At 40.0% G+C, this 27,541-nt stretch overlaps 1 protein-coding gene across 10 annotated transcripts in view; it reads right to left on the reverse strand.

Moving 5' to 3' along the window:
• EML6 (EMAP like 6) overlaps nucleotides 1-27,541 on the reverse strand; it is a 290,298-nt gene that overhangs the window by 157,725 nt on the left and 105,032 nt on the right. For 9 of the 10 annotated variants that reach the window (XR_011255673.1, XR_011255672.1, XR_011255675.1 and 6 more), the window contains exons 3-5: nucleotides 21,831-21,990; nucleotides 18,113-18,211; nucleotides 5,158-5,226 (exon numbers count right to left, since the gene is read on the reverse strand). Coding sequence is in view for 7 of the 10 variants with exons in the window: in XM_069583321.1 (XP_069439422.1) it covers nucleotides 5,158-5,226; nucleotides 18,113-18,211; nucleotides 21,831-21,990 (328 nt within the window). In the remaining 3 variants the exon portion in view is untranslated. Of the gene's footprint in view, nucleotides 1-5,157; nucleotides 5,227-18,112; nucleotides 18,212-21,830; nucleotides 21,991-24,736; nucleotides 26,181-27,541 lie in introns of those variants that run through there. The other variant, XM_069583323.1, reaches the window with a different exon arrangement.

Here is a 27,541-nt window from a genome sequence, read left to right on the forward strand (position 1 = left end):
TCCTCTCAGAGTAGATGGGAATTCGAGGAAGCGGTTCTAGATGGCTTCACCATCCAGGAGGGCCAGGGCTCAGGCAACTGTGTAGGTGGGGCCTCCTGAGAGGATGAGAGGCAGGTGTGCAATCATTAAAAAAAAAAAACACATAAGATTCTTTTCCATTAAATGTCAACTCTGGGAATTTGTCTCTTTGGCTATTAATATTTTTACCAAAAGGCACTAAAGTATACATCAAAAAACTACGAACAATCTAGGGACAGATAGGTGCATGCTTTGGGAAAGCAGGTAAGTATTACCTTTGAGCCTGAACAAACTATGAGATGTGAACAACTCCTGGTTGTGCGTACATATGTGTCAAAGAACCTGCCTTCCACAGGTAATGCTTAAGGCGGACATCTTCCATTCTGTGTGTCCCGTGCGTGAAAACTAAAAGGAGAGCAACTATTTGGTAATTATTATCCCTTCAACTTGGGATGTGCACTTTGGCCCAAGTTACTGAAATTTTTCTAGATGGACAACCACACACACAAAAAAGACTGGTATCCTCAGACACAAAGACTTTTCTGATGAAATCACCCAGTCAGATGGTATAATGTCAACATGAAACATTCCAAATGATCAAATAATTCTCTAAAAAAGACATACATAGCTGTAATACCAAGGTATGAAATTTTCTGCAGAAAATAGCAAATCTGAGATGCTATCTCTTTTTGAGAAGCACTACCTGTTTGGAAAATGTGATAGATTAGTGTAGCAACACCCCATTAAATTCACATTAAATGAAAAGACACTGTTTATCTTCTTCAATCTCCATTCACAGATTGTAATGCAAATTCTGTTAGAATTGGCAGGTACCTGGGAGCTCATCTGGCCCTCAGTAATCCCTAAAGTCCCTTCCGCCTATGACTAGAGAATGGAACAAAAGCAATAATATCCAACAAACCTGGTAGATTCGTTTCTTGTAAAACCAATGAAGCAGTTGATGCTCAACTGCTACTGTTTTTCAAGCATTTGTTTCAGGTAATTGTAATTTGCCTGTTTGCCAAACACTAGGGACTGCAAAAAGAGAAAGGATTTTATTGAGTTGGCCAAAAAGTTGTTTGCTGAAATAAAGGCACTTTTTTGCTTCAACAAAAATCAGCTCTCTGCACAAGGATTATAAAGTATTTATGAAGCCCTAAGGACATAGCTATGAATAGTAGAATCTGTACACTCATCTTTTTGTCCCCTGCTTTTTCATCACTTTTTCCTTATATTGGAAGAAATGTATGTTATTGTAAAATAATTTTAAAATACAGGGGAAATTCAAAAACCATCAATTCACTACTCAAAGATAACTGTTTAACATTTTGGGAGAGCCTTTCAATTTATTTCCTACACACACACAAAAATATTTTTAAAGTAAAATATCAATGCCACAAATTTATCCCACTCAGAGGTAGACTGTTCATAGATCTTAAATATGTCCCTAAATAACATTAAGCAGTCCTCTAAAACATGACTTATAATGATTGCACAGTATTTCTTCATATGGATATACCAAATTTTATTTAACTGCCTGGAGGCAGAGGGTTTCAAGTCTTTTGTTTAGTTTTATTTGCAATTGATAAGTTATTCAGTAATGAACCAGTGCTTGGTTCACACTCCTAATTATTTCCTTGGGTTAAATTACAGGATATAAAATTATTTGCAGTCTTTACTTTGGCAGCACACATAGTAAAAATGGGATGAAACTGTTTCGAAGGGTGTCAACATTTCTAAGGCAATTGACAGGCATTGCCAAATTTCTAGACTGAAAGACCATATTCATTTATGCTTCCATCAGCAAGGTTTGAGGGTTCATTCCCCAAATCTTTCTCGATACCAGATCATCTCGATTAAAAACACTGCTATTTTAAAGTGTCTATTCCTTAGTTATAGCTGAGATTTAATATTTTCAAGTGTCTATTAGCAGACAATCGATAAAAACAAATATTTTTGACACTCTGTCTATTCTGTAGATTTGCTAGAGGTCTTTACATTTCAAGAACAAGTCAACATTCTACACTTGTTGCTTATACTCTTCTAGCTTGTGATCTGCCTGTTTGTTTCTTGAGGGTAGCAGGAAAGTAAACAGAATGTTTTAATATTTATATAGTTGAACCTACTGTATTATTCTTTGATAGAAGAAACTTTCACCTGTAAGGGTATGGAGAAGCCATTCTGGCTTATACCTGATCTGGCCTGAACTTTATGTAAACTAGAACAACTTGACTTGTGGCCTGTGAAACATACACTGGACATCTACTTTAACCATTAAGGAATGCATTATCCAGAGGTAGAGAATGTCTATTTTGAAGGTAGGAACAAATGCATCCCTTCCACGACGCCCATGCTACTACTCCTTCGAAGACAAGGTTCCCTTCCCAGATGCTAAGGTCATGGTGTCTCTGTGTGTGCACTAACCTGAAATTATGAATAGTGAAGTGACAGTGTTAGTTGCTCAGCTGTGTCCGACTCTTTGCATCCCCACGGACTGTAGCCTGCCAGTCTCCTCTGTTCATGGAATTCTCCAGGCAAGAATACTGGAGTGGGTAGCCATTCCCTCCTTCAGGGGATCTTCCCCACCCAGGGATCAAACAGTCTCCTCCGTTGCAGGCAGAGTCTTTACCATCTGAGCCACCTAGGAAGCCCACATCTCTGTTGAAACCTTGAAGGAAAATACCTGTCATGTTTGATGTATGTATGTTCTTTGTTTCAACAAAATATAAGGATGTGTTGGAAAACTATGTTTCTCCAGAATGCTTTCTTCCTTGGTGGAGACTCACTCCTGGGCTAGTCCTCAGCTTGGCTTGAATAAAACTCTCTTCCATTTCTTACTATGTATTGTTCCTTGGTTATTTTTGTCAAATACCTTTACGGTTTATTTACTTTTGTATTTAAAAATACCTTTTTCCAACTGGAAAGAAATTGAATATTTACTTATACATTCCTCTAGTTATTTTATAGTTTTTTAAACATTTAACTCTTTAATTCACAAATAGTTTATTGAGGTATATGCTATGAAGTAATGATATACAACAAGAATAATAAACTGTTCTAGTAACCATTTGCCAGAGATAGTTATTATACCCTAAACTGTCATTCATATTAAGGTCTATTTCTCAGTTTAGTTCCTTTTTTTGTTGGTGTTTATCTATCTTTACCACAGTCTCATTTTAATTTTTGAAACTTCATAGCAGACTTTAGCAAATAGTAGTGCATATTCTTTTTTTTAATTTATTTTTTAATTGAAGGATAGTTGCTTTACATAATTTTGTTGTTTTCCGTCAAGCATCAACATGAATCAGCCATAGGTATACATACGTTCCCCTCCCTCTTGAACCTCCCATGTTACTTTTCATTACTCTTTTTTTATCCCAAAGTTGTGGTTATTGTCACTCTCTATTCTCATAGATGAACTTATTTATGCCAAGTCGCTTTCGTCATGTCCGACTCTTTGTGACCCTATGGACTGTGTCCCACCAGGCGCCTCTGTCCATGGAATTCTCCGGGCAAGAATACTAGAGTGGGTTGCTATGCCCTTCTCCAGGGGATCGTCCCAATCCAGGGATCAAACTCGGGTCTCTTACCTCTACCTGCATTGGCAGGCAGGTTCTTTGCCACTAGTGCCACCTGGAAAGCCTAAAGATAGATTAACTTAGAATAACTTAAAGGGAAATATCAGATACTAATAAAGTTTATAAAGATTTTAATTGAACTTGTATTAAATATATACTAACTTGGAGATAAATAATGCATTTATAATTTTTATACTTCATGTCCAAAATCAAAGTTCTCTCTCCCCATTTGCAGAAGTCTTCTTTTACATCATTCTGTAAAGTTTTATGCAAGTGAAAGTGAAAGTGCAAGTCACTCAGTCATGTCCAACTCTTTGCAACCCCATGGACTCTGCAGTCCATAGAATTCTCCAGGCCAGAATACTGGAGTGGGTAGCCTTTCCCTTCTCCAGGGGATCTTCCCAACCCAGGGATCAAACCCTACTCTCCCTCATTGCAGGCAGATTCTTTACCAGCTGAGCCACAAGAGAAGCCCAAGAATACTGGAGTGGGTAGCCTATCCCTTCTCCAGCAGATCTTCCCGATCCAGGAATTGAACCAGAGTCTCCTGCATTGCAGGCAGATTCTTTACCAACTAACTGAGCTACGAGGGAAGCCTGTAAAGCTTTATAACAGTCTTTAAATCTTTCATATTTCTTGTTATGTTTACTTCTGAGCATTTTATCATGTGTCTCTTTCAGCATTAGGTAGGAATAATGGAAAGGATCATGAAAAACTAGACTAAAAGAAAAACAAAAGAACAGGGAAACCGGAGGTGCTGGTTGGAGGAATAATACAGACATCTACTCCGATCGTACAGAAATGCATGATTTTTATATCAGCAGAGATCAACATATGCTCTATTCAAGCATGTAACCTACCTTTATGTTCTTTTATTTATGGACTTTATTTTCTATTATCTACAAAAATAGTCAGAAGATCCCAGGACATGTCCCTGGGTCCAGAGAAATTTTTGCTATGTCAGAGCAAAGGATGTTGATGGTGTTAATTGTGCTACCTGTGTAACAAAATAGAGAAGCAAATAGACAGAGGCAGGTCCTGGGCCACTAGCAGTATTACAGGCTGTGTAGTCCACAGGAAAACAGAGGCATTTAAAAGCCGGTGGCTCATGGAGGTTTGTGCTATGTATCCCTCTCTTTCTATATCCAACATAACATGGCACCTTTCTTCTAAGAGAACATAGCGACACATCAAAAATTTTTGACATGCAATATGTATAAACATTCATATAAAAACTTAATTCATGAACTTAAAATCAGAACTGTTTTAAAACATGCAATTCTAAAAGTATTGAGTCTTCTTTATAATATGTAATTGATATAAAGTTTCCTTTTTAGCTACCAGCTGGGCACTTTGCTTGATTGTTGTTACACTGCATTTCTGAAACAGAGGCCCATCAGCCGAAGTAACTAGGCCTCAGGATCAGAGATGCAGGTAAGCAGCCTCTAAATTTAAGGGGGAAAATGTAAAGTTGAGTAGTTTCTCAATCCCAAATTGTACATAGACATCTAAAATTATTTTCATAGGAGGCACCCAAATTTCTCTTAAATAACTGCTTTACCTTTATGTGTTTCACTCCACAGCTAACCACTCTGTTTGGCTGATACGGATCCCAGGAAATATCAAAAATCTGTTTAAAAAAGATAAAAAGTTTCACATTCATGTGTTTTTGCCTTCTTTAAGATACTGTCCAATTGCCAAGATTCTACCCTCACACTCAGAACACAAGGTCACCCACACAAATGGAGGATTTGGCTCTGGAGATGAGTCAGGAATTGCTAATACACATTTTATCATTTTGTGTCTATTTACCTTAGGCCTGAATGGAGAAGAAATAATTAACCATAATCACTGAGAACATACTACTATCACATTTTTAACTTTGTCCAACCAGAGTAAACAAACCAATGATTTTGGATCATTTATCAAAATTTTTGGCTCTCCACAATGTTAATAAAACACTTTTGAGATAGAGTTACAATAAAAACAAAGAGAACGGCAATTGTTTAAAGTGCATATTACCCCAGGTCCATGTCAGAGATTCTGATTTAGTGGATTGGAAATTGGGTGGACTTAGTGGGATCACCACATTCCACTAATTCAGTAGAAATTTAGTGGGTCAAGCACATGCATTTAAAAACACAGCCCAGAAGATACTGATGTAGGTGGTCCATGGACCACATTCTATGAAGCTCAAAGAAGGACCAATCATCAGAGGCAGAGACTAACCAAAGAAAGAGGCTGCTATCACATAAGAAGGACCTATTGCTCCAATCATTAGAAAAAGGAGGAGAAGCTTTGGTTAGGTAGAAAGGAACACTTATGAACCACAGAAAGAGCACTGAAGCCTGAAGCTATCTGAGCTCAGGCAATTCTTAGCATCTCTAAACTTAACCTCCTCTTCTCAAAAATGAATGAGTCACCTCGGTGCTATGTGAGGTCAATTAAGATAATGTATGTATGATCATTTTGAAGACTACAAAGCACTGATTATATAAATTAGTGCTACTTATTAAGTACTTTAGCCGCTAAAATAATCTTGAAAAACCATCTGCCTCTAATCAACCAATAATAATTCATACTGACAACAGTAATAAAGAGCAAAACTATGTGATACAAATTATGGAGCCTGGAAGAACAGTGCTCCAAAAATGGTATATCATTAAAACATTCTGGGTCTTTAAAGAGTTTTCACTAGATAGTACTGTACTTTTTATAGTCTACTCCTAAGTGGAAGGTGTACAGTACATTAACAAAACAATAGCAAAATCATTTATTGATGCAACCCAACTCAACTACTTTATAATATACAATGGGATTATAGGACAGCAGAAACAGTAATATCCAAAATGCAAGGGATGAGCAGGAGACAAGGATGAGCAGAGAAGGGCTTGAACTGACCTCCTCTCATGGAAACACCAAAATCACAACTAACTGCTGAACAACCATTTACAAAAAAGACTCAAGTTACCCACCCCCCAAAATTCTACACCCAAAGACAGAGAAGAAGCCACAAGATGGTAGAAGGGGCATGTTCACAATATAATCAAATCACATACCTGCTGGGTGGGAGACCAACAAGCTGGAAAATAATTATTGGATTGGCCAAAGAGTTCATTTGGGTTTTCTGTAATACCTAATGGAAAAACTCAAGTAAATTTTTTGACCAATCTAATATATCAGAGGTTCTGCCAAAGGAATGAGTTCTGAACCCCTTGTCAGGCACCCCAGCCTGACATCAGGAGAAGGAGCCCTGAGAGCATTTGGCTTTGAAGGTCAGTGGGGCTTCAGTGCAGGAGCTCCACAGAACTGGGAAAAGACAGACTTCGCTTTTCGAGAATGCACACAAGGTTTCATGTGCACAGGGGCCCAGGGCAAAGCAGTGACTCCATAGGAGCTTGGGCAGATCTAAGGGTTAGGGTTAGGTCAAGGAAGGGTCTCCTCAGGAGGCAGGGGGGTTGGCTGTTGCTCACTGTGGGGGCAAGGACACTGGTGGTGGAGATCCCAGAGAATATTCACTGGCATGAGCTCTCTAGGAAGTGACTAATTTGGTTGCCATTTTAGCACCAAGACCTGCCCCACCCAACAGCCTGCAGGTTCCAGTGCTAGGATAGTGAAGTGAAGTCGCTCAGTCTTGTCCGACTCTTTGCGACCTCGTGGACTGTAGCTTACCAGGCTCCTCTGTCCGTGGGATTTTCCAGGCAATAGTCCTGGAGTGGATTGCCATTTCCTTCTCCAGGGGATCTTCCCAACCCAGGGATGGAACCCGGGTCTCCCGAGTTGTAGACAGACGCTTTACCATCTGTGCCACCAGGGAAGTGCTAGGATGCCTCAGGCCAAACAACCAACAGGGTGGGAAGACAGCCCCACCTATTAGCAGACAGTCTATCTAAAGCCATCCCGAGCCAGCAGCTGCCTATAAACACACCCCTTGACATGTTCTGCCCATCAGAGAGACAAGACCCAGCTCTACTCACAAGGGAACAAGCACTAGTCCCTCCTACCAGAAAGCCTGCACACGCCCCTAGAGTAGCCTCATCCATGAGGGGCAAAACACCAGAGTGAAGAGGAACTACAGTCCTGCAGCCTGAAAGACAGACACTACAAACACAGAAAGTTACACAAAACGAGATGGCAGAGAAATATGTTCCAGATGAAGAAATAAGATAAAACCCCAAAAGAATAGTTAAGTGGAGACAGACAACCTACCTGAAAAAGTATGCAGAGTAATGATAGTAAAGACAATCTAAGATCTCAGGAAAAAAAAAAAAAAAATGGAAGCACAGGCTATGAGGATACAAGAAATATTTAATAAAGACTAGCTTTACTCCAGCCCTCTTGCCTGGAAAATCCCATGGATGGAGGAGCCTGGTAGGCCACAGTCCATGGGGTCGCTAAAAGTCGGACACGACTGAGCAACTTCACTTTCACTTTCACCCATTGGAGAAGGAAATGGCAACCCACTCTAGTGTTCTTGCCTGGAGAATCCCAGGGACGGGGGAGCCTCGTGGGCTGCCGTCTATGGGGTCACACAGAGTTGGACACGACTGAAACGACTTAGCAGCAGCAGCAGCAGCAGCTTTAAAGAACAGAGCTGAACAATACAATAATTGAAATGAAAAAATGCCCAGAAAGAATCAATAATAGAATAAATGAGGCAGAAAAATAAATGAGACGAAAGACAGACTGGTGGAAATCAATGCTGCAGAAAAGAATAAAGAAAAAAGAATGAAAAGAAATGAGGACAGTCTCAGAGATTTCTGGGAGAACATTAAATGCACCAAATTCACATTATAGGGGTCCCAGAAGAAGAGAGACAGAACCTGAGAATATATTTGTAGATATAAGAGTCAAAAACTTCCCTAATATGGAGAAAGAAACACTCATTCAAGTCCAGGGAGTTCAGAGAGTCCCATACAGGATAAGCCCAAGGAGGAACACATCGAGACACATAGTAATCAAATTAACAAAACTTAAAGAATAAAGAGTAAAAAGCAACAGGCAACATACATATGAAATCCCAATGAGGTTTACCACCTGATTTTTGAGCAGAAACTGCAGATGGGAGTGGCACAATTTAATTTAAAGAGAGGAAAAGGAAAAACCTACAACTAAGAATATTCTACCCAGCAAGGCTCTCATTCAGATTCAAAGGAGATATCAAAAGCTTTACAGAGAAGCAAAGGCTAACAGAATTCAGCACTACCAAACCAGTTCTACAAGTGCTAAAGGAAGTTCTTCAGTTGAAAAAGAAAAGGCCACAAGTAGAAACAAGAAGATTATAAATGGGAAAGCTCACTGGTAAAGGTAAACACAAAGTAAAAATAGTAAATTTTCTACACACAAATCTGGTATCAAACCAGCAATCATGAGATGAGAAGAACACACATACAGGATTTGGAAATGCATTTGAAATTGAGAGACTACTAACTTAAAACAATCGTGTGTGTGTTTATATGTATATATATACACAGACTGCTATATTAAAATCTCATGGGACCTGAAAATAAAAAATACACAAGAGATACACAAATAAAAAGCAATCCAAACACAACACTAAAGATAGTCATCAAATCACAAGAGAACAAAAGAGGTAGGGAAGAAAAAAGACATACAAAAACAAATCCAAAACACTTAAAAAGATGGCTCCAACCAAAAGATATAGACTGGCTGAATGGATACAAAAACAAGATATGTATATATGCTGTCTACAAAAGATCCACTTCAGATCTAGGAACACATACAGACTGAAAGTAAGGGGATGGAGAAAGGTATTTTGCACAAATGGAAAGCAAAAGAAAGCTGGAGTAGTAATATTCATATCAGACAAAATAGACTTAAAAATAAAGACTGTTACAAGAGACAAAGAAGGACACTGCATAATGACAAAGGGATCAATCTAAGAACAAGATATAAACATTATAAATATATTAATGTATGCACCCAATATAGGAATACCTCAATATATAAGGCAAACACTAACAGCCATAAAAGGAGAAATTGACAGTAACATGATAATAGTGGAGAACTTTAACACCCAGTTACATCAATATACAGATTATCCAGACAAAATCAATAAGGAAACACAGTTCTTAAATGACACATTAGACCAGATGGACTAATTATAAATCAATCACAAGAAAAAACTTATAAAAAACATAAACATGTAGAATGTTTGTGTTAAACATGGTTACCAAACAACCAAAAGATCACTGAAGAAATCAAAGAGGAAATTTAAAAAAATACCTAGAGACAAATACCAAAGAAAATACAACAATCCCCAAATTATGAGACACAGCCAAAGCAGTTCTAAGAAGGAAATGTATAGCAATGTGGTCTTACCACTGAGCTACCTGGGAAGCCCTCAGTGGTTAAAAAAAAAAAAAAAAAATGCACCTGTGATGCAGAAGACAGGAGTTCGATCCCTGGGTCAGGAAGATCCCCTGGAGAAGGAAATAGCAACTCACTCCATTATTCCTGCCTGGGAAATCCCATGGACAGAGAAGCTTGGCAGGCTATAGTCCATGGGGTCACAAAAGAGAGTCAGATATGACTTAGTGACTAAACAATAGCAACAACACTCTTACCTCAGGAAACAAGAAAAATTTCAAACAAACAACTTAATCTTAGAGTGAAAGCAAATAGAGAAAGAAGCACAAACAAACCCAAAGTTATAAGAAAAGTTATCATAAAGATCAGAGCAAATAATTGAAATACAAAGAAAACAATATAAAAAATCAATGAAACTAAAAGCTGCTTCTTTGAAAACATAAACAAAATTCATAATCCTTTGGCCAGATTCCCATCCAAGTACTAAACCAGTCCCAACCCTGCTTAGCTTCCAAGACCAGGCGAGATCAGGCAGGTTCAGGATGATATGGCCATAGACTAGCCAGGCTCATCAAGAAAAAAAGGGAGAAGGCTCAAATCAATAAAATTAGAAATGAAAAAGGAGAAGTTACAACTGACACCACAGAAACACAAAAAACTACTATAAGCAACTATATGCTGATAAAATGGACAATCTAGAAGAAATGAACAAATTCTTAGAAAAGTAAGCCTTCCAAGACTGAACCAGGAAGAAATAAAAAATATGAACGGACCAATCACAAGTACTGAAATTGAAACTGTGATTTAAGAACTTCCAATAAACAAAGAGGGAGACAGAGGATTAGATGGTTGGATAGCATTACCAACTCAATGGACATGAGTCTGAGCAAATTGCAGGAGATAGTGAAGGACAGGAAAGGCTGGCATGCTGCAGTCCATGGAGTCACAAAGAGTTGGACATGACTTAGTGATTAAAAAACAACAATAAACAAAAGTCCAGGAACACATGACTTCACAGGTGAATTCTAAAAAACATTTAAAGAACTATCACCTATCCTTCCGAAATTCTTCCAAAAAACTGCAGAGGAAGAAATACTCCCAAACTCATTCTATGAGGCCAGAATCACTTTGATACAAAAACCAGATAAAGATATCACACAAAAGGAAAATTACAGGCCAGTATCACTGACGAATTCCAGAAAAACACCTACTTTTGCTTCACTGACTACGCTAAAGCCTTTGGCTGTGCAGATCACAACAAACTGTGGAAAATTCTTAAAGAGATGGGACTACCAGACCACCTTAACTGTCTCCTGAGAAACCTGTATGCAGGTCAAGGAGCAACAGTTAGAATCAGTTATGGAACAACACATTGGTCAAAATTGGGAAAGGAGTATGACAAGGCTGTATATTGTCACCTGGCTTATTTAACTTGTATGCAGAGTACATCACGTGAAATGCTAGGCTGGATGAATCACAAGCTGGAATCAAGATCGTAGGGAGAGATATCAACAACTTTAGATATGCAGATGATACCACTCTAATGGCAGAAAGCCAAGAGGAACTAAACAGACACTTGATGAAGGTGAAAGAGGAGAATGAAAAAGCTGGCTTAAAACTCAACATTCAAAAAATGAAGATCAGGGCATCCGGTCCCATCAGTTCAGTCGCTCAGTCATGTCCAACTCTTTGCGACCCTACGAATCGCAGCATGCCAGGCCTCCCTGTCCATCACCAACTCCCGGAGTTCACTCAGACTCACGTCCATCGAGTTGGTGATGCCATCCAGCCACCTCATCCTCTGTCACCCCCTTTTCCTCCTGCCCCCAATCCCTCCCAGCATCAGGGTCTTTTCCAATGAGTCAACTCTTGCAAGAGGTGGCCAAAGTACTGGAGTTTCAGCTTTAGCATCATTTTGGTCCCATCACTTCATGGCAAATGGAAGGGGGAAAAGTGGAAGCAGTGACAGATTTAATTTCCTTGGACTCCAAAAATCACTCTGGATGATGAGTGCAGCCATGAAATGAAAATACGCTTGCTTCTTGGAAAGAAAGCTATGACAAACCTTGACAGCATATTAAAGAAGCAGAGACATTACTTTGCCGACAAACGTCCATATAGTCAAAACTATGGTTTTTCCAGTAGTCATGTATGGATGTGAGAACTGGACCATAAAGAAGGCCAAGCACTAAAGAATTGATGTTTTCAAACTGTGCTGGAGAAAACTCTTGAGAGTTCCTTGGACAGCAAAGAGATCAAACCAATCAATACTAAAGGAAATCAACCCTGAATATTCATTGGAAGGACTGATGTTGAAGCTGAAGCTCCAATACTTTGGCCACCTGATGTGAAGAGCCAACTCACTGGAAAAGACCCTGATGCTGGGAAAGACTGAAGACAAAAGAGGGGAGCAACAGAAGATGAGATGGTTGGATGGCATCATAGACTCAATGGACATGAGTTTGAGCAAACTCTGGGTGATAGTGAAGGACAAGGAAGCCTGGAGTGCTGCAATCCATGGGGTCACAAAGAGTCAGACACGACTGAGTGACTGAACAACAACAAATCCCTGAAGAACACAGATGCAAAAACCCTCAACAAAATACTAGCAAATTCAATCCAACAATACATTAAAAGGATCATACACACCATGATCAAGTGGGATTTATCCCAGTATGCTGGGATTCTTCAGCATCCACAAATCAGTGTGATACACCACATTAACAAACTGAAGATTAAAAACTATACAATCATCTCAACAGATGAAGAAAAAAATTTTTTGACAAAATTCAACACCCATTTATGATAAAATCTCTCCAGAAAGTAAGCACATGAGGGAACCTTCTTCAACATAATAAAGGCCATATATGACAAACCCATTGCTAACATCATTCTCAATGGTTTAAAACTGAACACATTTCCTCTAACACCAGGAACAAGACAAGACTGTCCACTCTTGCTAGTTTTATTCAACATAGTTTTGGAAGTCCTCACCATGGCACTCAAAGAAGAAAAATAAATAAAAGGAATCCAAATTGAAAACAAAAAGTAAAACCACCACTGTTTGCAGATGACATGATACTGTATATAGAAAACCCTAAAGATGCTACAACCACTTCATCTCATCAATGAATTCAGTAAAGTTGCAGGATACAAAATTAATACATAGAAATATTTTCCATTCCTATACACTAACAATGAAAGATCAGAAGGAGAAATTAAGGAAACAATCCTATTTACCATCCCATCAAAAAGAATAAAATACTTAGGAATAAACCTAGCTAATGGCAATCCACTCCAGTATCCTTGCCTGTAGAATCCCATGGACAGAGGGGCTGATGGGCCACAGTCTGTGGGGTCTCAAAGAGTCAGACATGGCTAAGTGACTAACACTAAGGAGGCAAAAGACATGTACTCAAAAAACTGTAAGATGCTGATGAAAGAAATCAAAGTTGATACAGATGGAAAGGTATAGCACATTCTTATATTAGAATAATCAATATTGTTAAAATGACTATACTACCCACAGTAATCTACAGATTTAATGCAATTTCTATTAAATTACCAATGGCATTTTTCACAGAATTAGAACAAAAAGACCCAAGATGGACAGGTCATGGTGGAGAGTTCTGACAAAACGTGGTCCACTGGAGAAGGGAATGGCAAACCACTTCAATATTCTTGCCTTCAGAACCCCATGAACAGTATGAAAAGGCAAAAAGATATGACACTGAAAGATGAACTCCCCAGGTTGGTAGGTGCCCAATATGCTACTGGAGAAGAGCAGAGAAATAGTTCCAGAAAGAATGAAGATGCTGAGCCAAAGTGAAAACAACGCCCAGTTGTGGAAATAAAGTCTGATGCTGTAAAGAACAATATTGCATAGGAACCTGGAATGTTAGGTCCATGGATCAAGGTAAATTGGAAGTGGTCAAACAGGAGATCCAAGAGTGAACACCAACATTTTAGTAATCAATTAACTAAAATGGACCAGAATGGGCAAATTTAATTTAGATGACCATTATATCTAATACTGTGGGCAAGAATCCCTTAGAAGAAATGGAGTAGCCTCACAGTCAACAAAAGAGTCTGAAATGCAGTACTTGGGTGCAATCTCAAAATGATCTCTGAGTGCTTTCAAGACAAACCATTCAATATCACAGTAATCCAAGACTATGCCCCAATGACTAATGCCAAAGAAGCTGAAGTTGAACGGTTCTGTTAAGACCTATAAGACCTTCTAGGACTAACACCACAAAGAGATGTTCTTTTCATCATAGGTAACAGGAATGCAGAAGTAGGAAGTTAAGATATATCTGGAGTAACAGGCAAGTTTGGCCATGGAGCACACAGTGAAGCAGGGCAAAGGCTAATAAGAGTTTTCCCAACAGAACACATTGGTCATAGCAAACACCCTCCTCCAACAACACAAGAGACAACTCTACACATGGACATCACCAGATGGTCAATACTGAAGTCAGACTGATTATATTCTTTGCAGCTGAAGATGGAGACGCTCTATACAGTCAGCAAAAACAAGACCGGGAGCTGACTGTGGCTCAGATCATGAATTCCTTAGTGCCAAATTCAGACTTAAACTGAAGAAAGTAGGGAAAACCACTAGACCATGCAGGTATGACCTAAATCAAATCCCTTATGATTATACAGTGGAAGTGACAAATAGATTCAAGGGACTAGATCTGATAGAAGCCTGAAGAACTATGGATGGAGGTTTGCAACACTACAGGAGGTGGTGATTAAGACCATTCCCAAGAAAAAGAAATGCAAAAAGGCAGAATGGTTGTCTGAGGAGGCCTTACAAATAGTTGAGAAAAGAAAAGAAGGCAAAGGAGAAAAGGAAAGATATACCCACCTGAGTGCATATTTCCAAAGAATAGTAAGAAAAGATAATACAGCCTTCCTAAATGACCAATGCAAAGAAATAGAGGAAAACAGTAGAATGGGAAAGACTAGAGATCTCTTCAAGAAAATTAGGGATACCAAGGGAACATTTCATGCAGAGATGGGCACAATAAAGCACAAAAATAGTATGGACCTAACAGAAGCAGAAGATGTTAAGAAGAGGTGGCAAGAATACACAGAAGAACTACACAAAAAAGATTTTCATGACCCAGATTAACACAATGGTGTGATCACTCGCCTAGAACCAGACATCCTGGAGGGCCTTAGGAAACATTACTATGAACAAAGCTAGTGGAGGTGATGGAATTCAAGCTGAGCTATTAAGGATGATGCTGTTAAAGTACTGCAGTCAATATCTCAGCAAATTTGGAAAACTAAGCAGTGGCCACAGGACTGGAAAAAGTCAGTTTTCATTCCAATCCCAAAGAAAGGTCATTCCAAAGAATGTTCAAACTACTGCACAATTGCATTCATCTCACATGCTAGCAAAGCAATGCTCAAAATTCTCCAAGCTAGGCTTCAACAGTACGTGAACCGAGAACTTCTAGATGTTCAAGCTGGATTAAAGGCACTGGAACCAGAGATCAAATTGCCAACATACACTGGATCATAAAAAAAGATAGAGAATTCCAGAAAAATATCTACTTCTGCTTTATTGACTACACTAAAGCCTTTGACTGTGTGGATCACAACAAACTATGGAAAATTCTTAAACAGACGGGAAAACCAGACCACCTTACCTGCCTCCTGAGAAACCTGTATGCAGGTCAAGAAGAAACAGTTATAACCAGATATGGAACAACAGATGGTTCAAAATTGGGAAAGTAGTACATCAGGGCTGTATATTGTCACCCTGCTTATTTATCTTATATGTAGAGTACATCATGTGATATGTTGGGATGGATGAAGCACAAGCTGGAATCAAGATTGCAGGGAGAAAAATGTCAATAACCTCAGATATGCAGATGACACCACCCTTATTGCAGAAAGCAAAGAGAAACTAAAGAGTCTCTTAATGAAAAAGAAAGAGGAGAGTGAAAAAGTTGGCTTAAAACTCCACATTCAAAAAACGAAGATCATGGCACCTGGCCCCATCACTTGATGGCAAAAAACATGGGAAACAATGGAAACGGTGAAAGACTTTATTTTCTTGGGTTCTAAAATCACTGCAGGTGGTAAATGCAACCATGAAATTAAAATATGCTTGGTCCTTGGAAGAAAAGCTATGACCAACCTAGACAGCATATTAAAAAGCAGAGACATTACTTGGCCACCAGAAGTCCATCTAGTCAAAGCTATGGTTTTTCCAGTAGTCATGTATGGATGTGAGAGTAGGACCATAAGGAAAGCTGAGTACCAAAGAATTGATGCTTTTGAACTGTGGTGTTGAGAAGACTCTTGAGAATCCCTTGGACTGCAAGGAGATCAAATCAGTCAATCCTAAAGGAACTCAGTCCTGAATATTTACTGGAAGGGCCGATGCTGAAGCTGAAGATCCAGTACTTTAGACACCTGATGCAAAGAGCCGACTCATTAGAAAAGACCCTGATGCTTGGAAAGATTGAAGGCAGGAGAAGGGGATGACAGAAGATGAGATAGTTGGATGGCAGTACCGACTCAATGGACATGAGTTTGAGCAAGCTCAAACTTCCCTGGTGATGGACAAGGAAGCCTGGCATGCTGCAGTCCTGGGGGTTGCAAAGAGTCTGACAAGACTAAGGGACTGAACTGAGAACAAAAGGAATTTTTAACGTGTGTATGTTAGTCACTCAGTCGTGTCTGACTCTTTGCAACCCTGTGGACTCAAGCCCTCCAGACTCCTCTGTCCATGAGATTCTCCAGGCAAGAATACTAAAGCGGGTTGCCATTTCCTTCTCCAAGGGATCTTCCCAATCCAGGGATCAAACCTGGTTCTCCTGCATTGCAGGCTGATTCTTTACCAGCTGAGTCACCACTTCTGTCCATTTAATGTGTGCATTCTGTGTACTAAGTCGCTTCAGTCGTGTCCAACTCTTTGCAACCTAAGGACTATAGCCCACCAGGCTCCACTTCCCATGGGATTTTCCAGGCAAGAATATTGGAGTGGGTTGCCATTCCTTTCTCTCCAGGGGATCTTTCCAAACCAGGGATCAAACCCAGGTCTCCTGCATTGCAGGCAGATTCTTTACCATCTGAGCTATCAGGGAAGCTCACAATTTTGGGGGTGCCCTTAAAAGGACAATTCTCCCTAGATTAGTATTCCATTCATATAAAGAAATCTTTTAGTGTTCATACCAGGCAAGAGGCGGTGAATTTTTAATATTTAATTAGGACCTCACTTTGCATGGAATTATATTTTGCAGGGGCTTCCCAGGCAGTCCTAGTGGTAAAGAACCCACTTGCCAATGCAGGTAGATGTACGAGATGTGGGTTCAACCCCTGGGTTGGGAAGATCTCTCTGGAGGAGGGCATGGCAACCCACTCCAGTATTCTTGTCTAGAGAATCCCATGGACAGAGGAGCCTGGTGGGCTATGGTCCATAGAGTTGCAAAGAGTTGGACACACTGAAGTGATTTAGCATGCACGCATATTTTGCAGAAATACAGAACAACTAGGAATCAACATAAGACAGTCATACAGATTCATTTTCTAAAATTAGGAAATCAAGATGATAAAGTAGTGAAATTATTTTAATTATTCCAGACAACTAGAGAAATAGATTTCCAACTAGCTAATGTATATGTATATGCTTCCTATCCCATCTTTCCAGCTATGGCTACATAGAATTATCATCTATGATCACAATGACTTCAACATGAATGGTAAGGAGACCACAGTTAAATTTCAGGTTCTCAAATATAACAGAAGCACACAGTTATCATCACATTCATTTGAAATTCAAACATATATATTGGTAAACTATATTTGTGAATATTACTTTCTAACAACTATTTCCATTTCTAGATGAATGGATCAAAATGGTACATATAGTTTCAAATTCAATTCTATTTTTATTTTACAAAGCTAAATGTCAGTATCAAAAATTTATTTTACCAAGGAACAGTGGTAACAATTTAAAGTATCTGACCACCAGAAGGGATCATGCCAACATAGCTACTAATCATAGATTAATTTTCTTAAACAGTAAGTTTTTAAATTGAATATGGAAGGAAAATCCACATGTGGCAAATCTACTTTAAGAACTATTACAACTTTGAGAGTTACATCACAGTTCCCTCACAGTAATGAAGCCTGCATGGTTTGATCCAACAAGGTCTTCTTACCCGGTCAGAGTGGCCAGTAGCTGAGGCCAGAAGTTTTCCTTTCCTCCAGTCCCAAATGCAGACTGTGTTTTTGGCATCCAATCCCACAGAGGCTAAACGCTAAGAATAAGAACAAAAATTTAACTCCAGAAAATGATGGTAAGATTTCCTATTATCTATGCTGTCTTTCAATAAACGTTCTTATTGCCTACTGTGGGCCAGGTATTGAATTTCTTATGAAAAAAATAAAAAAAGATTTCTCAAAACTGAAGTTTTCAAAGTAGATACTTTTCTATTAGCATATAATAAAATTTCAGTGACCTAAAACCTGCAACTAATTTAACATAATAACAAACATAACAAACATGCAAAATCTCATGAAGTCTCTGATTCATCAGTGGAAATCATAGGAACAGAACTTGAAGGAAGGGCTTAAATTGTTTTAATTGGCTTTAAGAGTCTAATATGGTTTTAAGAGAGTCTAGGATTCTTAAGTTGAAAAGCCTCACCAAATAGTTAAAATGAATGGGTTTGACAAACACATGGAGAATAAATCCCATTAATAGTAACTTCATTCTTCAGTTTCATCATCTTACAGACATTTGAAGTGACTAGAGAAGGCTACATAAGTTTAGTAAAAGTAACCTGATACTTCATCTCCAAAACTAAATTCTTTGGATTCAGATCAGAAACTTGTCCTGGAAGGGAAAAGAAATCCAAAACCTGTGTATATACAAAATCAAGTGTCGAAACATGTATTAAGGACACCAAAACTGGAGCTTCTAGTAGAATAGCACTCGAAAGAAAAACACTATGTAACAGAGAGAGGTCTGGGCTGGGAGTAAGCAGATTTGGCTTCTCTTTTGACTTTGTGGTTAGCTAGACACAGACATTAGAAAGTTAACTAAACTCCTTAAATTTCTGTTTTTTCAACTGTAAAATGAGTGCAAAGTATTTTTTTCTGTCTACAAAATAGTGTTGTATGTAGGGACTGTGAAATAATGTAAATCAAAGGGTTTTTAAGACATCACTACCAAATATAAGAGTAGATGAGCTTACATATTTCACTGAGTATGCATGTATGTGAATATTCAAGCAATGATAGACAGCCATATATGGCTAAATGTATACATGTGTTGTTATGCAGAAATTATTCAGGTTTCTTCACTAAAGGTGACTTCCATTAGGAATATTTAGGATTAAAAAAATATACAGCTGGAGGGTCTAAAATGGATTCTTAATGAAAGCACGTCTTTGCTGTAATTTTCAATTGAGAGTTCCAGCAATAGAAATTATTCTAGTACATGGTTGTATTTTTATCTATACATGAAAATTTGGAGTGGGTGGATTCCATTCAGCTTATTTTTTCTTTTCTCTTTACTTAAATAGAAAATTAGTTAACATAAACATGGGCCCTAACGTGAAACCCAAGTAAGAAATGTGAAAAAGACTGAAAAAAAGCCAAAAGAAATCTATTCTGTTCATTTGCAGTGGCAGGCCCTATTGCTACTCGAAAAGCATTTCTATTGCCTTTTGTCGCTCGTGAGGTGACAGGCCATTTGTCACTTTCTAAACATCACTCAATTTTAGTGAACTCTGTCCAGGGGAAAAGGTAGATCTGAAGTCATAGGCATCAACAAGCCATGAAATCCATCACAGCAAACAAAGAGGAGGGCATTTTTCTCAACTGACAGTTATGAAAGTACCATACAGTCCACCCACACCTGCACCTTCAAAATGGAACCTAAAAAAATAACAAGGATTCTAACACAAAATAACATGAACAAAAAACTATAGGTTACAGCTGGATCTCCCTCGGCTGCATTACATTTTCCCTGTGTGCTTCAGAACAAATTTTGATATAGAGTGTTTGTTAGAAAAACAAAATCAGATTAGAGAATGCGCATGTGAGTTCACATCTAAGCATTCATCTCCACTTGCATACGCATTCTGACACATTCAGCCTAATCAGGAAGTCAGTAACTACAAATCTGAATAAGTGTCACTATCTAGCTATTTCTCTTAAGATCTGGAGATAATGGATCTTATGCATTATCTTGATTCAATTATGAGATTACAGAGTAGTTAAATCAAAAACATACACCAAGGGGTCTACATGTGTACTGAACTGAACGAAATGATCACTACTCTCTCAAAATAGCAAGAAATATAAAGTTTAAAAAATGACCCAAACCAGGTCAAGTCCTATAATCTGCTGAACTGCCTGCAAACTCTCAGTTTGGTCAATTTTCTATGAGTAGTTTCACAGGTCTTTCTACCTTATGAGTGCTCAATCGTGTATAACTCTTTGCAACCCCACAGACTGTAGCCCACCAGGCTCCTCTGTCCATGGAATTTTCCAGGCAAGAATACTGGAGTGGGTTGCCCTTTCCTTTTCCAGGGGATCTTCCTGACCCAGGGATCAAACCCACGTCTCGTGTCTCCTGCATTGCAGGCAGTTTCTTTACCACCATGCCACCTGGGAAACCCAATATGAACTTAAGAGAAGTCTCTCTGAAATTTACCAAAAAAAAGATGGAAGGAATTAACTGGCATAAATACAAAGGGTGGAAGGGACAGAGGAAGGGTGTCTTAGGAACATGGAGAAGGCTAGAAGAAAAGGCACAGCTTTAGTGAGGAGGTGAATGTAGGGAGAGCCAGGAATGAGGTCTCTGTATTTCCAGGCCCTTCTCTGTAACATATTTTTAAAATTGAGATATAATTGTTATCTATTAATACATGGACAAATCTTTTCTATCAAGTGTTGCTGAAGTCCAAGGAAAGAGAGTCACTTTGTTGGAAGGGGAGACTGGGAGGGCTTCATGAAGACCTATGAAGGGTCCTGGAAGTATGAATCACTATAAAGGGCAAGGAGTGTGAGCAGGCACTGAAGGTGGAGAGGGCAGCATGAGAAAGGGTCTGGAGGTGCCCAAGTGTCTGGTCTCATAGAGGAATCTCACTGACATGTCCAACTTGACTGCAGGGGAAGAGTGAAGACAAGGACAGGAAAGCTGATTAGCAGAGAATGCCCAGCCACAAGGTATGGACTTCAGTCAGGGGGTGCTCCAAACTTTTCTTGTTTTTAAGTAATATTCTGACACTTTTGCAGTTGGTGAAATGCATTAGCAAGAAATTGACTGTGTGGAGGAGGCTCGTTAAGAGATTACTGGTGGCAGGGAGAATGGGAAGAAGAGAAAGAATGTCAGAGTCCCTGTAAAGAAACGAATGAACACGCATGACCAGTGACTGCTTGAATCAGAGGCAGTGGGTAGGGAAGCGAAGTTAGAAGTCACCTCAAGGTTAAAGAGTCAAGGAGAATCTCGTCAGTGAATATTAGGAGGTGATGCTGTTTTCTGAAACAAGGGAAACCAAGGAGATGCTCAGGGCTGGAGGTCTGTGGAAAAGGTTTGGTCCAACCCTCGTTCCAAACAGGAAGTTAACAATGGAAGACAAAGTACAATCATTGAGTCACTATGAACCTAATCAATGTGAGTTCACTTTCTGGAGGCATGTTTAACCAAATGGTAAGACTGGGGGAACCAAAACTGGGTCCTACCCAGAGGTGGGTGTCAGTGGCACGAGCATAGAAAAGGACCAAGCAGGTGAGGATTCTAGGAGGCTGACAAGGGAAGGTAGGGAGGCTTGATAGACTTTCAGAGCCTACAGGCTATGTTCATTATAATTCTAGGTGACTTGTGCGAGGTCATTAAGGAAAAACAAAATGGAAAAAGACACATACCTGTCCATCCGAGTCGAAAGTCAGGCAGGCAACTCCATGTGTGTGGACATCTTTAAGAATAGACACAGTTTGGACATTATAGGAATCCCATATACATATATATGGTTCCTTCCCAACTTGGCCAGTCGCAATGAGAGTTTTATCTGGATGTAAGGCAAGGCTGAAAAAGAAAAAGGCCTCTTTCACATCATCCTGTTGAACAAAGCTAAAAAAAAAACTGATTATCTTTTATCCACATTTCTAATTTTAATCTAACAAGATAATCCCAAGACCCAAAGAAATTATTTAGCTGATTGGTCTAATAAAAATGTTTAACTATGGTGAAGAGAGGCTTAGCACAGTTTAGCTATTATTTCATGAGATTTTACCCACTTGGTTAACTTGAAAATCAGACAACTGGTATAATTCTATGATTAGAAAACCTCCTATATTCTATAATTGCCTTATGTTATGATATTTACTTACTGGTTTTGAAAATATTACTCAGCTTTCAAGTTCTTTTGACTCTAAATTGAAAAAAAAATGCTGTTGCCAGGAGAAAATGCACTTCACAGAATTAATTAAATCTGCTTGCAGAAGCTCTGGATACCATCCTCATTAGGATTTCAAAGCATGGAGGGGGGGTATCAGAGTCAAGTGCTGTTTCTGTATCTGCTGCCATAGATTACGTATTTTAAATGAAAATCTCTATTTTACATAAATCACCATGACACCAACAGAACCGCCAATTACCCTGCCTGTGGTTTGTATAGAATTTTTCTTACACCTGTAGTCCAATCAAAATAAAACTTTGTCAAATGCCAACTGGAATTTCAAGGACTCTGTAGCAGTCAAGAAGGAGAAATGTAATCATTATTATGCCTGGATGAGAAATCAGTCTAATGTTTCAAATTTGTTGTGCAAAGAGGTTGTGCCTTTCTAAAAATATGTGTTGGTGATTTTAAAAAGAGAGAGAGAGACCTATAAAAAAACAAGCAGATGACTGTTTACACAATAAGCAAAAGTAGAATTATTTTTCTTTTCAGTTTCAACATCTGTCTTCACAACTAACACAACTAGATTTTTTTCCCTGTTCACCTTTCAGCTTGACTTTTATAGGAATCTATGCTCTGAAATTGACCCCTTGATTTGCACACTGGCTGCCCCTCACTACCTCTAGTTCCTTGGACATACTACTTGATCTCTTTTGTCCTTGTGTTCCTCACCTATAAAATGGAGATAATATATGAAAACTGGTGATACAATGAATATAGAGCATTGAGCATGAGTAAACATGCAATACAAGTTTTATTACCATCGTTATTTGTGAAACTGGCAAGGGAAAGATACAACCAACATACACGTGGTGCTCCTTTCAGAAACCATCGACTTTCTGAGTCTTTCTTTGCTCCATGTGTAGCACACCCCACCCCCACTTCTGCAGCCACCCAGCCTTATAGCCTGTTCTGGAGTCTCTCACCCCACTGTGCTCATCTCGCGGGTCTCCCTGCACACCTAGCGCCAACTTTTGCACAGGACCCCGAATGCTGGCTCCCCTTCCTCACCGTTGGCCCTCCCAGGCCCTTGAACCCTGGTGCTCAGGTGCAGCTGGTCTTCTCAGGAACTTCCAACACCCCTATCCACAGGTCTTGGTCCCCCGACTGCCTCCTGAGCTGCCTTCCAACGCTCCATTTGCCCTCTCCCAATGAGGCTGGATGCGCGACGAGTTTTGGTTTTTGTTTTTTCTTGTTAGGCAAAGAGGGTAGAGTTGGAGCTGCTCTGAGGATGAGCTTTGCGGCTTCGGCTGTGGTGTGGGGAGTGAGTGCGGGTCCAGATGGAGGGACAGGAAGAGGATGAGCTGGGAGCGCTGACCATCAGGGGCATCTCAGAAGAATCAAGCCAAGACGCTTCTGCAACCACCACCCTTCCCAGAAGCACCCAGCCCTGTCTCATGGTCTCACGGGAACTTGGGAGAACTGCAGAGGCAGAGGTGTTGGGGATGAGAAAAACCTGGGTGCTCCTAATGCCAGCGAGGACACTCCAACCAGAAAGGAGTCTGGATCACACCGCCCATCAGGCAGATCTCAATCAGCCTCACCTGCCCTCCCCTCCCCCAACCCTGACACCGAGTCACAGTACCGGGCACTCCCCCCGGGGGCCTGGCCGGGTGTTGGGGACCAGGCTCTGACCCAAAGGCTGTGCATGGCTGATGCTGCCTGAGTTCAGAACCTGGGAGTGAAACGCACACAGGCAGGCTGAAAGTCTATCACCTTTCAGGAGGAAGGACCCTGAAAGATGGGTCCAATCCCATCTTGGGCTGCAGCAATCCTAATGCACCATCTCAGGGCACATCCTGGGGGCCTGTTGTTCCCCCTAGCAGGAACAAGGTGTCTGGCATTCATCTTGGGAGACTGTGGCTGCCTCTTCCTCAAGCCTTTTCCCTGAAACACCCCTCAGGGCACTGCTCTCCTTTCCCACCTGGCCCACCAGCTAGCACCCTGCAGTGGGGGCCTTCATCACGAACTGTGCCCCTCTTGTGAACTCTGTCAGGGAGCTCATGGGCCTGAGCTGGGCCTGGTCTGGGTGGGGGGAGGGTGGGGTTCCCAGGAAGACAAACAAGCTGCAGGTGACTTCACTGCTTTAGTTGTGGTGGGAATGAACGTAGGACCTGATGGAGGGGCAGAGAGAAGAGGATGGGCAGGGATGAGAAACACCTGGATGCCCCAAGTCTGAGTTGGCCATCTTAGTGCTTGCTGGGAAACATCCCCAGGGATAGTTATAAGGACTAACATAAAAATAAAGGGTAGCCTTTTCACAGTAGGTGACTCTTCAGTCAGTTCAGCTGCTCAGTCATGTCCGATTCTTTGTGAGCCCATGGACTGCAGCAGGCCAGGCCTCCCTGTCCATCACCAACTCCTGGAACTTACTCAAACTCATGTCCATCGAGTCGGTGATGCCATCCAACCATCTCATCCTCTGTCATTCCTCTTCTCCTCCTGCCTTCAATCTTTCCCAGCATCAGGGTCTTTTCAAATGAGTCAGCTCTTCGCATCAGGTGGCCAAGTATTGGTGTTTCAGCTTCAGCATCAGTCCTTCCAATGAATATTCAGGACTGATTTCCTTTAGAATAGACTGGTTAGATCTCCTTGCCTTCCAAAGGACTCTCAAGAGTCAACAGTCAAAAGCATCAATTCTTCAGTGCTCAGCTTTCTTTATGGTCCAACTCTCACATCCATGACTACTGGAAAAACCATAGCTTTGACTAGACGGACCTTTGTTGGCAAAGTAATATCTCTGCTTTTTAATATGCTGTCTAGGTTGGTCATAACTTTTCTTCCAAGAAGCAAGCGTCTTTTAATTTCATGGCTGCAGTCACCATCTGCAGTGATTCTGGAGCCCCACAAAAATAAAGTCTGTCACTGTTTCCACTGGCTCCCCATCTATTTCCCATGAAGTGATGGGACCAGATGCCATGATCTTAGTCTTCTGAATGTTGAGTTTTAAGCCAACTTTTTCACTCTCCTCTTTCACTTTCATCAAGAGGCTCTTTAGTTCTTCGTTTTCTGCCATAAGGGTGGTGTCAGCTGCATAGGTGACTCTTAGAGGCTTTAAAACATTTTAACATTGTAGAACACTTTATCATTCATCCATTCATTCAAGAAATCCTTATTTAAAAAACTATGAAATGTCAGGTGGTGCCATAGATAACATAAACAGAAGATACACTGCCTTTCTTTCAAGAAGCCCATCTTAAAAGGAAGGACGGACAAGTAAACAGATAATGGGCTGGCCAGGGCAGCCTTGAAAGCCCTTTTATTGTCAGAGAGCATCACTGACAATTATTAGCAGGAAACAACATCAATAGCTTCATAGTTTAAGAAGGTAACCCTAATAGCAGTAAGGAAGAGTGGAAAGAACAGATGGGTAAGGTCTATTAAGAGACCAGTTAGACACTAGCTTGAGAGTGAGGTGAGACAGGGGCAGATGGAATAGAGAGGATGAGTCAAGAGATGTTTAAAGGAAAGAGAGAGGGAAAGGTTTAGGATGTTTGAGGCCAAGGAAAAGCTTGAACATGTCAAACCTGACAGTTTTTTGCTTAGGCAGTTGGCAGCATTAGAGTTTGAAGCCTGCGAGCCTGGTCCTGGGGAAAGATGGTCTTAATTCCACATAGTCTCCAACAAAGAGACTCTCCAGGTTACACCACCCCTGAAGTCCCCTGGGCTATGAAGAAGAGGATTTGACTAAGCTGTCTTTTTCAGGACAGCAGGGGCCATTTCCAAAACTCTACACGGTTCCAGCATCATGGTGGAGGAAATTAACAAGGTGCTTGCTGAAGAGGAAGTGGATGAGCCAACAGTCATGGCTGCCGTGTTGCCTCTCTGCGCTGCTACTGGCGCAGGCTCTATCCCGGGGACTGGAAAATAAAGAGGAATGAGCGTATTTCCCCTACATGCTCAGGCACTTTCAAGAGACACAAATGAAACTCACTTTCACTGTGATTGCAGCTTCTAGTTAAAATGCTTGAGAGACTTGGTAGATTTAAGGGGTTCTAAAAAACCAACAGTAAAAAAAATTGCTATTTCAGGCAGGTGTTCTAACTATAATTTTGTGATTTCCTGACTTTTCTCATTCCTTGAATGAAGGAGGAAATGAAAAAAACAACTTTCAACAAATCTTTATAGAGAGGCCCTCAAAATAATCTATCAGTGTATGTCATCCAACTAGCAGTGTGACCCAAAAACATCCCATTTTGGACTTGAAATGTTTTTACTCTGGTTTTTATTATTCTTTTCATTCATCTTAAAGCACATAAATGTATCACATTTATTAAAATGTCCACATTGGATTTTTTTTTTTGCCAGAAGGTTTTTTAACACTGTTCTTTAAACCACCTCTTCCCAGCTCATGATAGCCCATTTATACAAGTTCCTGTTTACCATTTGAATACATTAAGAAAATTACCCACTTCTCCTTTTATAAGCCAAGTCTCTGACCTGATTCTCTGGCTTGCAAGCAACACTGCAATGACTCATAGTGTTCTTATTTATCCACAACCACGGCAAGAATAGGGCGAGTAGACAACAACTCTATTCACTTTCCATCACTCCACTAGCTTCCCAGAAACTTCACTTCTTCCACCTTAGTAACAGAATTACAGCATCCACGTACCTTTTAGAGCAGAGCCAAGTGGCGTTTATTTTGTTTTGAATTTGTCATACAATTTCAACAGCACTTTTTAATCCTCCTAAGAGAGTGGGGTGGGGAAACCAGCAAACCTTAATCAAAAGATTTGCAAGAGTGTAATACACGTAAGGTATCGGTAATGGTGCAGTTACAGAAGCAATATTTTAATAAGCAGGTTTGAAGCTTACCATCAGGTATCTATTCACTTCTCACATCTCTGCATTTAGGAATTCAAGAATTTCATGAGAAGTCATTTTGAGCCGGATTTGCTTTCATCTATTTCCAAACATGTTTGGAATTTTAGTTCAGAAGCATTTAAATGACATAGACAGATAGATTTATAGATATAGATACAGATTCCAAATTGGCCCCCTACTGCCTACTTAAAAACTGCTCTTTGCTTCTTTTACAGAGATGCCCTAAGACTAAGAAGCTACTCTAAGTAATGCCTTTGGATCAACCAACAGATTAAAGAGGGTCAGTCTCCTTATCCTATTAAGGGGCCATGATGAAAATTATCCTGCCTCCTGAATTCCTTTTGACAAGAT

The sequence above is a fragment of the Ovis canadensis genome, chromosome 3 (assembly GCF_042477335.2).
Source record: "Ovis canadensis isolate MfBH-ARS-UI-01 breed Bighorn chromosome 3, ARS-UI_OviCan_v2, whole genome shotgun sequence".
NCBI classification, from domain to species: domain Eukaryota; kingdom Metazoa; phylum Chordata; class Mammalia; order Artiodactyla; family Bovidae; genus Ovis; species Ovis canadensis.